This window comes from Rhinolophus sinicus, linkage group LG01, assembly GCF_036562045.2.
Source record: "Rhinolophus sinicus isolate RSC01 linkage group LG01, ASM3656204v1, whole genome shotgun sequence".
Taxonomy (NCBI): Eukaryota; Metazoa; Chordata; class Mammalia; order Chiroptera; family Rhinolophidae; genus Rhinolophus; species Rhinolophus sinicus.
Window position 1 is genome coordinate 134,076,620 of NC_133751.1, and position 15,918 is coordinate 134,092,537.

The 15,918-nt window shown below is 33.8% G+C and overlaps 1 protein-coding gene across 1 annotated transcript in view; it reads left to right on the forward strand.

The window, feature by feature from the left end:
* The window catches only part of ARHGAP15 (Rho GTPase activating protein 15), a 620,551-nt gene that overhangs the window by 298,263 nt on the left and 306,370 nt on the right, over window positions 1-15,918 (forward strand). Inside the window, exons 7-8 of the mRNA XM_019735910.2 lie at window positions 8,859-8,957; window positions 10,098-10,227. Of these exons, the coding sequence (XP_019591469.1) occupies window positions 8,859-8,957; window positions 10,098-10,227 (229 nt within the window). The remainder of the gene's footprint in view (window positions 1-8,858; window positions 8,958-10,097; window positions 10,228-15,918) is intronic.

Genomic DNA, 15,918 nt, shown 5'->3' on the forward strand with positions numbered 1-15,918 from the left:
CACAGATTAAAGCACAGATTTTTATATGTATCTTCTGTTCTCTGAATGTAAGAAATATAAAATACACCTACACTCACTTCTAACTGGCAGTATTGTAATTCAACAGATTTCTGTTTTCCACTGAAACCTGGAGTTGAATTGTCTTCAGCCGGAAGGCATTCAAGCTGCTGTTTTTCACTCAGCTATATTTCTCTATAAGCATCTAATTGTTTCAAAAAGTGATGTACAGTATGCAGAAACCTGTATCTGATGCAAATAAGTCTGTACAGCACTAAAGTTAACAGGTGTTCTCATTAATGTAAGTAGACATGGAACAATTCTTGAATGTTTTATAAACACTCGTAATCATGGCCAAATATGTTACAATAGCATAGAGATACATGCTGTAACATCTTTTATTCTTGTTGTGCAATCTCAGCACTTATTAATAGGAGACATGCGTGAGTAATAAACCAGTGGCAAAAATACCTGTTTTTCCTTAAGTCATTGTATCTTAAAAGTTAATACTTCTAAATAAAATTCTTGGTAACATAACTACTGCCACCTGTCCTCCCACAGATTGCTCATTTACTAATGTTAATAGTGTTGTAGTGAAATTAATGGCTGCAATGTTGATGGACAGCAATGATCACCTGTGCATTATTGAGGTTCTCGAAAGACTTGACCCATTAGCCTAAGAATTTAGCTCTTGACAATCTTAAACTTGTGCCCAATCCCCCATATTACCAATTATCAATTAGAAAGGTCCATACATATGGTGAGATTCATGGATGATATATCTCTGCAAAACACAGGGTGGCTTTGGAATATAATCAAGAACGTTCTATTCTAGCTCAATGCATTGAAACATAGACCTACTCTATTGTCTGAAGTCTAGGACTTACTGACTGATGGGAAAATATAGTCTCAGACTGCTGTTCTCAATCTTCAAAGTGAATTGCCTACTTTACTCTGATAAAAGTGTTATTAGTAGTTGTCAAAATAATCTATTTACAGTGCCTGAAAGAACACAATGGTACTGTAACCTTCTAAATTGTATTACAATGGAGGATGAGTTAAATATACCATGGCATATCAAACAATAGGATATGATGCAATCACTAAAATATATAAAGTAGATAGGGTTTATTTATTATTTATTAGTGCCCCTTAGGTGTGGATTGGCAGCCACTCAGTGGGTAGACAATTACCCTTGGCTTCAGAGTGATTATAGTTTAGTGGGGGGAACAGAGAAATCAACAGGGCATTTCCATGTGGACCACTGTGCCCTATGATGAAGCAGGAGCAGGATCTCATGGGAGCAGTCAGGAGGACATCAATTTTAAAGAACCTTTTTCTGTAAAGGTGACATCTAAATTGATGTGAATGATACAATAGAGGAAGTCAAAGGGTTCTGGGCAATGGAAACAATCTGCTCTAAGGGAAGAAATAAGAATTATTATGGGACAGCTGGGGGACAACAACATTTCAAGATGGACGGATCATAGAGATGCAGAGGGAAATTTGGCTCAGGGGTCTACAGAACAGGTAGGTGGACCGAATTTAAAGAGCTTGCATTGCAGTGTAACAGCGGTGGGGAATTTCAGAATAATAAAGCAGAGGAATGGGATGTTCAGATCCAAATTTCAAAGAAGGGAAAACATAGATAAGATAGTGAGGAGACTAAAAGATATTGTTATTAAAATCATGTGTGAGATGACAGTAGTACAAGTAGTTAAATACATTTAAAAAATCATAACAGTACACATGATATTATCATTAAACTATAAACACATATATGATGTTTATACATTGGTGAAAAAATATAGAAGGATATTTTATAGAGAACAATTCAGTACCCTTGGGGAACGGTAAATTTTGTGTTTATGTTTACTTTTGTGTTTGTTAAAATTTTTTAATTGGGTATTACTTAATGATAGAAATAATAAAAATTGTTCTACTTTGAAAATAGCAAGGGCAGCACATTCCCAAATGTCATCTGACTAAATGAGTAATACTGCACAGTGAGCATAGCTCAGGCTAGAAGCTGATCTGTGTTTGGCAGTGACTGATTGAGTAGTGCTTACCAGTGAACACAAGTCTTAGTATGATTAGTTTATCTAGGTGCAATTACTCCCCCGAAGTTTAAAAATTAACGTTAACAGCAATGAAACTCTAAGCTTATATCTTTATACACCAACTGCTTCGATTAGTCACTTTTTCAATCGTTTTTCATATGAGCACCACAGGCAAAAGTTTTAGTGTAGCTGACTGCAAAACTGTGGAAACTGCTAAACTATCTACTAATTACTTGGATGGTATTCTTTCATGAATATTGAGAAGACAGTTTCTCAGTGCTTAAGATTTTACCACAGATAAAAGAATGAACACAAATGTTTGTTTCTTTGCTTGTTTGTTTGTTTGTTTACTTGAAATGCATCTGGAGTTGGGTGTTTTGTTAATAAGCAGAAAGGTAGAATGGGCAAGTGATATGGGGTATGGATGTTCACTAAGGACTGATTTTATTATGCAGAAACAAATCTGTGTTGTAAGAATGCACGGACCAAATTATTTGGGTGTCAAAGGTACAGCTCAATTTCAATTAAAAAACACCGTTTCTTAAAGGGTTGGCCTTAAACCTTAGATTTCAGAATGCACTTGAGATCTGTCTTATATGTAGTCCAACATTTGTTTACTTTCCATTAAATAAGAAATTGCTTACATGGGCAGGTTATTTTGATATGATGACACCACTGAGGGTTTCAATAAATGTACATGCAGATCAATCAACCCCAAACACATTGAAAACATATCCAATAAACATCTGGAAACTAATGAACACACATTTGTTAACACAGGGGGAGTTGTGGAAATGCAGGATCCATCTTTGCTCAGGATTATTTAGTAGCATGTGGATTTAAGAACGTTTCACAGAGTTAGAAGAAACAGGGTAATTATAACATAAGGTTCAACATCTTTAGATATGTAGAACATTTTCCATTGCTTAAAACAAATATTCCCTAAGAAAGTATAAAACATTTTTCTGACTTGCAAAGTTTTTTGCAGTCTATCATTTAAATTACTTAAATAAAGGGAGCTTTACTGCTCCCCAAAGCTGAGAATATAACACCCTCCATGCATATTAGCTTGATCTTCTTGACAGACCAGAAAAGTGTTTGTGTGTGCCAATTAAAACAAAAATGGATCCCTAGTGGCTTGTTCCTCACACAACTTCTGAAGACTGCTATCATTGTTTGCTAGGGTAACCCTGGATAAGGCTGCTAGCCAAAGTAAACAAACTTTTCAAAACTTTCATGACAGATGGGGGTTACAAATGCATTTTAATAAGAGAGTTGCCAAAGCAACTTTTTTTTAATAATCAGCATATATTTACTTAACATCTAGCAACATTGGGAACACAAAACAGATATTTTCTCACAAAATGCTTTAACAAGTAACATTTTTGGAAAGACAAATTGAAGACCTTTTACTTCTGATATTTTACCCTTAGTTTTATGTTAACTTTGCTCGACATGTTAAGAAAAATGTTAGGAGTTCCTCAGGCCTGACTGTAATTTGAGACAGACATGCAGCTTGATAATGTAATTTCTTTGGTGGTCATAAACACCTTTGAGACCAAGTAATTTAACTATTAGTATAACCATGACAACCCTCATTTGATCAGCTATATCAAATGTAGAGTGTGATGTGAGATGAAAAAAATGTGAATCTGCAGGGTTTTAAAAAAATCATTATCGCTTCAATGTTAGGTCTTTATATCACACTATGATGCAGCCAAAATATTAATATATATCTATATTTTTGTACTGTTACGCTTCATTAAAGATACAGCCATAATTAATATAAAATATAATTTATATCCACTTTAAATGAATTTAGTATATTTTGATATAAGTTTATTTGCTTAATTCACATGTAATGATTTCATTATAAAGTTCAAAGTGTCTCCAAAAATAATAGAAATTAAATTCCACTCCTCTTAAATGGGTAATCCATTTATTTGTAGAATCAGTGTAGAACAGTCACTTAACATTTTTTAGGGCTCTTTGGATATCTGGCATATTTTATTACACATTTGCTATATATAGTTTCAGCGTCATTAAGGTGGAGTAAACCTTCCTTAGGTTCACGAAGGTTGATCGTAAGCAAAATATGAAAGATATTTAGTTCAAACATTGGATTGTTTTAGTCCATTCTAATATCTGAAGGAATTTTTTGGATGCCCCAGTTCTGGTTTAGATATATTTTTTCATAGCAGAATAGTGATAGTTTTTGAGGGAAAAAAAAAAGAAAGAAAAAAAAATCTGAGTAAGAATGTTGGGTGATCTTTTCTAAAATGTGCTATTTTTAGCATAACAGTAAAGAAACAAGCTATTTTTGTCTGAGATCTATGCATATATTCTAAATTTCACAACTAAAGCCAAAATCATCATAGTTCTTTCACCATATACAGAGAGCCCTGGACTGTATACAACTGTTTGCTGAGGACTAGTGAACAAGAAATCAAGATCTTTGTAATCTCTTAATTCTGTCATTTAAAATGATGCCAATTCGATAGAATGGCATTCTCACTTTTCTCATTTGCTTCATTTTCTTCATTTGCTTTATGATAGTAGAGGGAAGTGGCATTTACAGAATGTTTATTGTGCTTTGAGATCATTAAAGCTGATGTCACTTTGCATACCAAGTGGTAGTATTCATATCTTTAATATACTACAGTTCTGATACAATAAACCTTTAACAAATAACGCATCATGACCAACAGTTTATACATAATTCCATGATGTGAATGTGTGGGCAGTAACTACTCCCTCCTCTGAAATCTTGACATGAGTGTTGTCTGTGCTACTCACATTGGGACTTAGTATAAGCCAGTTTCTATTGTTGTTTATCTTTTTATGCATATGTGCTATGTATCCAAATAGATTATGAACTCTTGAGAGTGGGGGTTGCAGATCCCCAGCTTCTAGCAATGTGCCTTGCACTTAATGGAGCTTAATTAGTTCTTGTTGATGATCAGGGTGATGTTTAGTAAGAAACACATCCTCTCAGTCTCCTGAAAGAATTATTCGTGGGGTTGACTCTATCATAGGAAGAGTGCTACTATAAAGGAGAGGAACACACGTCACTCATTATCTCTTGCACCCTTGATAATCTCCCAATGTGCATTTGAGGTCAACTGGGACAGAAATAGCCAATGTATTTAACTGCCAAATATGTTTTGCTGATGAGGTATCTATTTGTAGCAGACAGTTGTCCATTGATCATTATCAAAGTCAATTAACTATCGTTTATAAATGATTGGCAATAACTAAATTAAAGTATATACAATGTTTACTCTGTGAAGCTGTGAATAGGCTTAATTTGCTTTTTCATTATTTTTTCCAAATTCTCCACAATAAATTCAATTATTCTTATAATCAGAAAAAAAAGTGAAGTTCTAAACATTTTTTTTGTTTCTATTTTGGTAAACCAAAGTACGGAAATTTTTAATTGTATAAATGCCATTCTACATATTAATTTCTCAGCTAATTTAAAATCTAACATGGGAAGGACTAGCTGTCAGAATCCATATTGATAAGGATGATACGTAATTGACAATATTGAAAAGGGCAATACTTAAATAAACATAAACACTACTTGTTAAAACTCCTTTAAGATGTTTCAAATTAGTATAATAATACTACATTTGTTAATTAACGTCTAACAAGCAAATTTCTTCTCATGTCTTACCAGTTGAGTTTGTGCTCAATATACCTGCCTTCATCTTTAGAGGAACCATAACAAGAACACATACCACAGTTCTTAGCCCAAGGAAAAATTATTGTCGAATTAATAGCAAAGAAACTTAAGGAATGTGTCTGTTCTACATTTTCCCAGTGGATATGTTTATGTAATTTTCTAGGAATACATTTGCTACCAGCAAGCATTCAGATAGATTCTTATTTTAGAGTGAAAATGTTTGGGACAAATTTCCCCAGACAGGTAATTAAAAATATATATTATTGTCAATACTAGCACATTTCATTAAGACTGCTTTGGTGCCAGAATATATCCCTTCCAAACAGGACATGGAGAAAAAGGATTTCAAGAGACATTTGTCTAAAGGAGGCTTCAAAGCAAAATGGAGACCAGCAACTCTTGCCTAAACTTGTATTTCCGATAAGATTTTTTTTTAATCCATTTCACTCCAGCATCTGTCACCTAAGCAAACCATAATATAGAAAGGATACATTAGTATGGCTTAATATCAAATCTTTTATGTCTATTATTAGTTCTACATCACTTTAGATTGTCATCAGGAGTTTTTCAATCAAAAGGTTTAGTCAAAGTAAACGTTCTTTACTGATGTCTTTCTTTCCCCCAAGAGTGTTGAAAATTCAGTTGTTCAAAGTGCAAATATGATTCAGAAAACCATTTATCAGAAAACCTAAAGAGGTAATGTAAAAAAAGTAGACTGAGAACCTGAATTAAATGGGCTTTATCAGTTAAAGACTTTGAAACTGCTTTCCTGTGAGTGACTGGAATGGAGCAGAACAAAGTCAATTACTGACTGTAATTAAGAAGTGGATGCATTTAAACTGTAGAGAGCAGTAGCAGACTTCTCCAGACTGCCTAGTAACTCGAAAGATGAGTGGGAAGACAGAGAGAAGGATGTGAACTGTATCTCTGATAGGATGTTCTGAATGAATTGCATTCATATAGTGCTCTGGTCCAGCTTTCCAAAATGAATTTATAAACCACTGATTATGTACGATTAATGCAGTAAAATATGTGGACAAAGAAACTTTTAACATACATTTGGCGTTTGGTTGTGTGAGCAGTAAAAGATCTTTGCGTTGCATAGCATGCACCAAAAATGCAAATGCACTGCTGAAGTACTTATATTTTATCACCGTTTGAACCTACTAGGCTGAAAACTGAACTATGTTGGCTCTTTCCTAAACCCTCAGACTACAGTAAATATAATTATGTTTGTTTCTTGTACTTTGAAAAGGTTCATTTTTATAATTTTAATAATGGTTTGTTTATAATGGCAGGGAAATAGACTGTAGGTTGTATTTGGGCTAGTTCATTTTTCGTTGTATATGTTAACAAATTGTGATGTTACATAGCACATTTATAATCAAAATATTTACATTTAGATTAGGATGAAGGTAGGGTCAGGACATTACTAGTTTTCTTGGGTTAGTTAAAAGTGACCTTATATTTTTAGATTATTATTTCTGCGGCAACACTTTATAAAGTAAATATTTGGAACTTTATGTAAGTAAAGAACATTGCAAGGGTGTTCAGATAATTAGGCAAACATCAGCTTAACTGTCTTTTACTAGATACATAAAACAGAAGACTATTTGGAGGCTATTTCAGGCCACCGCAAATCTTACACACATTTTGACTTAAGACAAGAGTGATTGGTCCTGGTAATTTGTCAGATTCTAGTGCGAGTAATTAACTTCCTCTTATTTTCTAATCTTTCACGTCTCACAATTGCATATACTTTGGATAGTTCCTCTCCTTGCAGTGGTAAAATGTTGGAATCTATCTCACTCAAGAATGGTTACATTGCTGTATTGAGAGCTCTTGCGTCTCTATATAGTTTTCTAAAAATAAATGACAAATGAATATTTATGTATGTGTGTAATCAAAGATTTCTTTAAACCTTCAGGATCATTGTTATTAAATGTTGCCATAAGAATCATTTAAGCCTTCAGAGTGAGCTATTCTGGGTAATAATTGTCACTTTAATGATAGAATTATGGAGACATCTGAAGCATGGTTTGTGATTTCCTGAACCTGTGCCACATTTCAGTGTTCACCTCTTATTTAGAGCAAGTAAGGCTGAGAAGAGGTGACTAGCTCCCGACTGAGTACATTGAAATGTCAGTCCTCTAAACCTCTGCAGCCTTGGTTGATGTGTGACAGCAGTTGGGAAACGTTCATCTTCCCGTTAAAACAAAAAGTCAATAATACAAAAGGAAAAATCACAGTTCAGACTGATGGCCTAATATGAAAAGCGTGTCCACACCCACTCTAATCAAATTCTTCTCTAAGTAGCCCTTTATGTGTGAAATCAAGAGCATTGGTCTGTTTCTATAGGGTCACATCCTCTGTCACAATTCTTGGGAGAAAAAGATTCACTGTAATGAAAAAGCATATAGTTACATGCTAAATATTGCCAACTACTTAACAGCCCTGAGAGTCTGGAATGGGGATGTTCACTTGATAAATACTCTCTATGAGAGGTTCAAATATGTAAATAAACTTCTATTCTAATATACTCCCTTTACGGGGAAATTGGTGCTTTATTACTTTCCTATAGATCTTTATGATAGAAAAGTAGATCTAGCCAAATGTTATTCATTTGAATGACCTTTTAGAAAAGTCTGCATTAGTCTCTTTGGTAAATAATCTGTTTTAGAGCCCTCCATAAAAGGAAATCAAATATAGAGATACTATTAGATTTGAAAAAGACAAACAGGAAAGAGCCAAAAGTGCAGAATGATTTCTGACACACCCGGGTGCATTTTTCTGAGGTTCTGACTTAAGTGGATACTGTCTGCATTATTTTGAACTTCCTGGCTTGCTTCTCCTTGAGTTGGAGTAACTCAGCTTTAGTACTACTCTGAGTTAATCGTTCTATTATTAAAACAATAATGTATTTGTTATGACATGAAAAAACAGTTTATAGTGAGCAGTTCAAAATGATCCTAGTCTCCCAGTTCCCAGAAAGACAATTACTGGAATACAAGAAAATATTTCAGTGTATTAAAATGTGTTTTTTAAAAAGGATATATATGCAAGAGTTTTATTTTATGGTTTGCTTACCTGTCAATTTCTTTTTTTCTTTTTTTCAGATCACAACAGTATCAGGAAATGAGTTTCTTCTACAGTCAGATATTGACTTCATCATATTGGATTGGTTCCATGCTATCAAAAATGCAATTGACAGATTGGTATGTATTTGTTTTGGCTGTTACCTTTATTAATTAAAATGTAGTCATTTAAATCTTATTGCTTAGCCATATAACACACACGCATTCAAATGTATCCTATGGATTGAGAAATATTAAGTTATTTTAAGTTTAGATAGAGTCCACTAAAAACATTTCATTATTTGTGGAACTAAATGTCATTTGATTTCTCTCTTTCAAAAACACAGTGCATTCATATTTTTTTAATGAAATAACACGGACATTCATTTACTGAAGGCTGTAAAAAACACACAAACAATAACTACCAAATTTTCACATTTTCAGTTTATGCCGTCTGTAATACATGTTCTTGAGAATAAATATCAATGTATTTAAGCCCATATTCACTGTTATACTATCACTAAATAATAATCCTTCGTACTGATTTTCATTTTTCTTCCAGCTAAGCTAGAGTGTTCTTCTCATGAAAATTACATATCTAGAACTTTATGAAATTATCCTAAATCACACATTCAGAGTATATTTTTAAAAGAGTCAAACTATTTAAAACTACTAATTTTATACTGATTCTAGACCAAACGTCTAATTTTAGGATCCTAAATATTTCCAGACTCTTGAGGAAATAAATATTTTGAGAGCTTTTAATAAGGTATACAGTAGGAAAATACATTTTCTGTGTGATTTTATTGCTATTTTTTTTTGCAGTCTTCCATTATATCATGTTAGCACTAAAACTTTAAAAATAAGCATGTGTAAGTGCTTGCGCCCCCCATGCGTGCACGCACACTGAGTTTGTTGTTTTTAAGAGTGGACTCTGCAGTCAAACTGCCTGGGTTTGAATTCTGGTTCCATGATTTACTAGCTGTGTGGCCTTAGGCAAACTACTTGTCTCTTTTGGCTTCAGTTTTCTCACATGGAAAGTAAGGATGATAATAATAATAATACCTACCTCACAGGATTACTGTGAAGATTGAATTAATGCATGGGGATGCTTGGGGAAATATACAACATTTAGTAAGCACCATATAACTATAATTAAATTTGTATATTAAGCGTAACATAGAGGTCCCATCCCCCAAATAATCTTATAGATCCCCACACTATTTCTTAAATGCTTTCTTTCTTGTAAAATTGTTGAGGCTAATTGTTTGTTATTTTCAGCCAAAGGATCCGAGCAGTTCACCCAGAAACATGGAATTATTCAAAATCCAGAGATCCTCCAGCACTGAATTACTAAGTCACTATGATAGTGATATAAAAGAACAGAAACCAGAGCACAGAAAATCTTTAAGTAAGTATTTTTTTGACTTGCTCATTTTAACTTCACCCAAATGCAGTGCTTATGAAATATAAATGCATTGAAATGAGATTTGAGCCAAACTCATACTACTCATGGAAGATTCGTAGCCATTTCCTGGCCAGGAATTCCTGGAGGGCAGGCTGGGTGCTTTGCTTGAATCATTGTTGGTAACACCTTTTGAAAAAATAATTGTTCCAGGGTCATGGTCTCTCCTTACACCAATAGCTATGGCGTTCAGATTGGTGATTGATTTTGAGAGTGGGAAATGTCAAGCATCTCCAAACCTTGGTATACTATTTGATCTCCATACATTAAAAGATATAAGAATGACCACCACAGTTGGCCGAACATAAACCAACAGGCTATGCAACTTTCCACACTTTCAGATCACCAGAAAGATTTAGAAATAAGGGATATGCATTAAATGTTCTATAAGGTCACATCTAGTTCTAGTGTTCTAAAAGAAATGAATCTGGAATAAAAAGGACCAATCTCTCCATTTATATCATGACCTTGAGTATATCTCTTAATCTTTCCCAACCTGTTTCTTCCTCAACAAAAGGGTGTTATTAAAAGGTGTCACACTTATCTCATAGAGTTGGTTTCAACTTTCTAAAAGAAGAAGTAGATATTTCTGGAAGCAGAAAAACCAGTTTCCCAAAGTCTCAAAAATTATACCGCTTTTCCTGGATCATCTTCCTACCTACCCAATCTCAGAATCACCATCTTTCTATCATTTTCCTTTGACCAAAGTTCAGTGTAGTTACATGTTAGTTTTCTGAATTTAGGGAGAACTCAGTAAGTAGAGAAGGACTGCTAACATAATTTCTACATATATACCTGTGTACATATATACTAGATGACTGTATGTGTATATAGTTCTGCTACTTACGTGCATTAGGAAACACTATGCACATCTATATACATATAGATGAAACATACATGCACACTCACGCACATACACAAGGAAGAGGGAAGCTATTTAAATGTGATATCACATCCTCCAAAGCTAAATTATTGGGAGCCTCAAAATCTAGAAAGAGCGTGAAAATTTCAAGAAGAAGCATCCTTTCAAAATTAAGTTGTTATTTAACGAAGTGTACCATAATTTCAACAACTGCTAGATACATATTTAGTTAGCTAGTTGTGTTAAGGTGAAGTTTAAAATGATCAATGTTAATGTCTTGAACTGCATGGTGCTTTGCAAATATGTTGTGGAGAGTTAGCAATGTCATTTAAAAAGATTTTTCCACATGATGATATAGTTTGGAGTTGTCTCATTTGAACATTTCCCTTTAACTTCTGGTCATTGTTCCCTTGTACTTCATAAGGGATCAGATATAAGGTAAGATTTTAGAATGAGAATTCAATTGTGAATATATAATTAATGTTAATTATAATAACCATTTTGTAGTAGATAAAGGATGTATAAGCAATGATTAGTAGATCTGGTATCTCAGATATAATCGCTGCTTTGGAGAAGACTGTGGCGCACTTCTAAAGTCTGGAGCTCTGCAAAAAAGTAAAGGTTTGTAAAAGTGTGTTTGAGAAACATTGAGGCAAATGGATTCTTTGTTCAGCAATAGGCACGTGAAATGTTTTAGGATGCTACTGGGAGAAAAATTCCTACAGATAGAGTACCAATTACTACTCTTTAGAATTTATTTTTAATTGAGAAAGGCAATTATTTGTTTATTTGAGACTTAAATTCAATCCTACCTGAAGACAAGGGAAAATACATATCCGATTTACTCTATTCATTTCAAAATGTACCTAACTGTATAATGACCTTATAGTCACCATTTCCTTCACAGTTGAAAAATAATAGCTAGTAAATATTGAGAACTTAGGGCTTACCAGGCGTTGTTCTAAGTGCTTGTCTTATATTGACTTACTTAATTATCCCACTAATACAATCATGTAGGTACTATTGTTAACCCTATTTTATAGATGAGAAAATGAAGGCACAGAGAATTAAAGCAACTTGTATAAAAACAAGTTATGGAGAGAAGTTTCAAAGTCAAACAATCTGATGTTACAGCCTGTGCTTTTAACCATTACACTATAGTGAAGAGAACAAATAAAAGGTAAACTTAGTTTATCAACCTTGGACTTGGAAGGAAATACTATATTAAAATGGGATTCACAGAAATCAGTAAAATTAAATAGGGACCAAAAACATATTAGCAAAGGAATTAAAACCAGATGTTTTTTTTGGACTTTGATTTCACTATTAAAACAAAAAGGTCATTTAATCTTTAGCCCTAATTTTAGAAAACGCTTCTTTTATGTATTTTAGTGGATATTTATAGTTGTAAGCCTTTGTTAAGGCTAGCATATATTTTTGCAACGTAGGATACAGTTAATATCCATCTATTACTTTGAATTAAGTGTATTCAGTATTTATGTATTCATTCTCTTTTGAAAGGTATAATGATTGAACCACCCACACAGTATCAAATTAGACTACGCATTTGAAATAGTGATTGGCATATTTTATATTGATGTTTTTTAAAATATTTTTTCAAGTAGGAAATATGCTGTGTGAAACTCCTCTGATCTCAGTCCTAAATTTGAACACCCAAACTTTAGTTTTTAAAAACATGCATTCAGTTTTATGTCACCCTCTTGAGATTAAATAATTATGTAGAATTAGAGATTCACAATATCTCCTTCCTTATTAGTAGTCTAAGCACAAACTTTATTGTCAGTTTGCTGCCTTTGGCTTCCTGTGCCCTTGATGTTCCCACGAGTTTTGTCGCCAAGATTGTAGACAGATAAAGCCAGAATTACTTTTTTAAAGGCATGTGAACATCATTAGCAGCTAACAGGTGGTCATTTCATTGTCCAGTTTCTCTGTATAACATGGGGGGGGGGGCATGCACTCTCAATGAGTGAATTCAGAAAGTTAAGTGCTAAATATACTTTCCTTTTTAAAATATGATTCTAACCTGCCAACACAATTAAGTACTAATCAGATATCTTAAGATATCAGTTGAGTCTATCAGAAAAAATGCCAGAAAATTCAATGTAAGGGCCAAATCACTGTGGGAAATTCAGGACACCAGCATTGGATGAAAGTGGGAGAGCAGCTCTCTAGGGATGGCCATTATGAAAAATGGAGAATCAATCAAAGAAAACACTAACATGTTTTTCCAAGAAAAGAGAAGTGTCTTCCACTGATAGCAAAGGGGAAATCTCAAATATAAACCTGCATGAGATAACCTTGGAGAGATTTCATAACTTTTCTCAGCTTCACTTTCTAGATCTATAAAAATGGGTTTAATGCAGGATCATATGAGAATTTGAAATTAGATATGTAAATACTTAGCTCACAGCAGGCACTCAATAAGTAAAAGCTCTTATTACTCTCTATGTCCCCAAGCAGATGGCACCAAAATAGGGCATGAGCCAAAGGTGGTGTCTGGTGGAAGACTGGAGCAGGGCATATATACTTGACATCCTCTCCCTGAGTGTAGAGAAAATAGGGGAAAGGAGCCAAGATTGAATAAGGGAGCCATAGCTGTAAATATCTAAATATGTACAGCTGGTCTTTCCCCTGGCGGCTCCCCAGGTGAAAATGGCAGCAACAACTTTCTTGGGAGTAGCGCACAAAATGTAGTGCAGGGAGCCAATAATATTCTTGATTATTTCATACCCAGAAGAGCATGTCATGAAGAAGTTCCAGTTGATGGAATGGATTCAACATCTACCCATTTCATTGTTCCTTTAGCTCTAGTTCATGCATTCTTTTCAATGAACAAATATATCTGAACGTGCACAACAAAAATTCTTGATTCCACCTCTCAGGGCTTTCAATTTTTTTAAATTATTTTTATATTTAGCATATACTTTAGGAGTAATAGATCTCATGTTAATCAATTGCTTAACTGTAAAATCCATGAGTGGAGACCTCAGGTTACTTTTATGTAAAATCAACATTTTTCACATTATAAATAAGCATCCCAAAAATGAACATGAGTAAGAAAAATGAAATCAAAAGTTAAGAGAACTAAAAGGAAATGAGTTTCCTTTTATCTGCCTTTTGATTCAATTATTATAAAAAACAAATGTGTTCTGGGTAAAATCCTAAAAGTATTTAGTTATGGGTTTTCTAATTCCATAGCCCCTTAGTATTGTGTAATAAGGGTATATGAACAAGGCTATAGGGATAAAGATAGAAATGGGAAAACTGGATTGAGATAGGTATACAATGTAGACAATGAAAATGCTTGTGAATCTTTAATGATATCTTTGTTTAAAAATTTGCCTGTAAAGAAATCATGACATGCCAAGTGGAAAAAAGAAAAAAAAAAAAAGTGTGCTAGAGAGGGCAGTTAATTTTTGTACTAATCTAAATAATAATAATACTAGTGATCCACAACTGTAAGTAGACTATGTGCTCAAAATCCAGTTGGAAACTGATTGCTCAGACCTCAAAATATTTTCATAAGGAAACCATGTACAAACCACAAAAGCACACTTGAACTTTATGCAATCATTTAGAATGCTGTTTCTAAGGAATAGCTCATTCTGAGTTTGCTGCACCTCTGACCCTAGAAGCTAAGACTTCCCAGTAGCATTGCTTTTCACTGGTTTCCCTTTTCCTCCTCCCCTACTCCTGCACTAACTCCACCAAAGCAATTAGGATTCTCAGAATGGCTTGGGCTAGGAGGATCCTGAACCCTGGAAACCTCTCATGGTGGCAATCAGGGATTGCAGAGCCTCCAGGCCAGAGGAAATAGTGGGCAAAAGAGAGAATGAGGAGAGGGGAATAAATTTTTGCAGCATGAGTGGGGAAGTAAATTCTCAGCAAAGGCAGATGTTTTTTGTAAGAAATATGTGTAATGACAGACTAAGTCTGGGATTGTCCCAAATGTTAACATTTGATGAATCTAGATGGTGTTTATATGAATGGTCATGATGCTATTGTTTTATGTATGTTTGGAAAGTTTCACAAATTAAAAACTAGAGTGCACACACACACACACAAACACCACAATTAGGCATTACACTCATAATTCAATAAAAGGAGATAGATAGATAGATAGATAGATAGATAGATAGATAGATAGATAGATAGATAGTAATTGTGAATTGAAAACTATTTAAGAAGGATCAAATTTTCTGAATATGAGTTATGTTGACCTCTTTCAGTATCAACCATTGATAACTCATTGTTTTCCTGTTTTTTCCCCCAAAGGCAATGTTTTGTGTGTGTGTGTGTGTGTGTGTGTGTGTGTGTGTGTGTGAGAGAGAGAGAGAGAGAGAGACCATGCTTATAACTATATAATTATGAAAATTTGTAAGGTGTTTGCTGTTATTCAAAATGGAAAAGCCTACTTGTTTCTTGGGTAAATATGTAATTAGCAATTGTTTTAAACACATATTGTGAAGCCTGTCTTGAGGCTTATATAAATACTTATTTTTAAAGTTTCTTCTTATTAAGTAGTTTGTATAAAACACACTAAGCTTGCCAATGCATGAAAATAATAAGATAAATAAGCCAACTGACAAGAAAATAAAGACAATATTAAAATTGCAGAAATAAATTATATCTAGCTCTGAAGAAAAAGAAAAGCTCTTACCTGAAAACAACGAAAAAGTCATAATATTTGTATAGGATATCATGTGTTATTGTGTTGTCAAAGGGGCAAAGTTTTCTGATTTCGGTAAGATGGT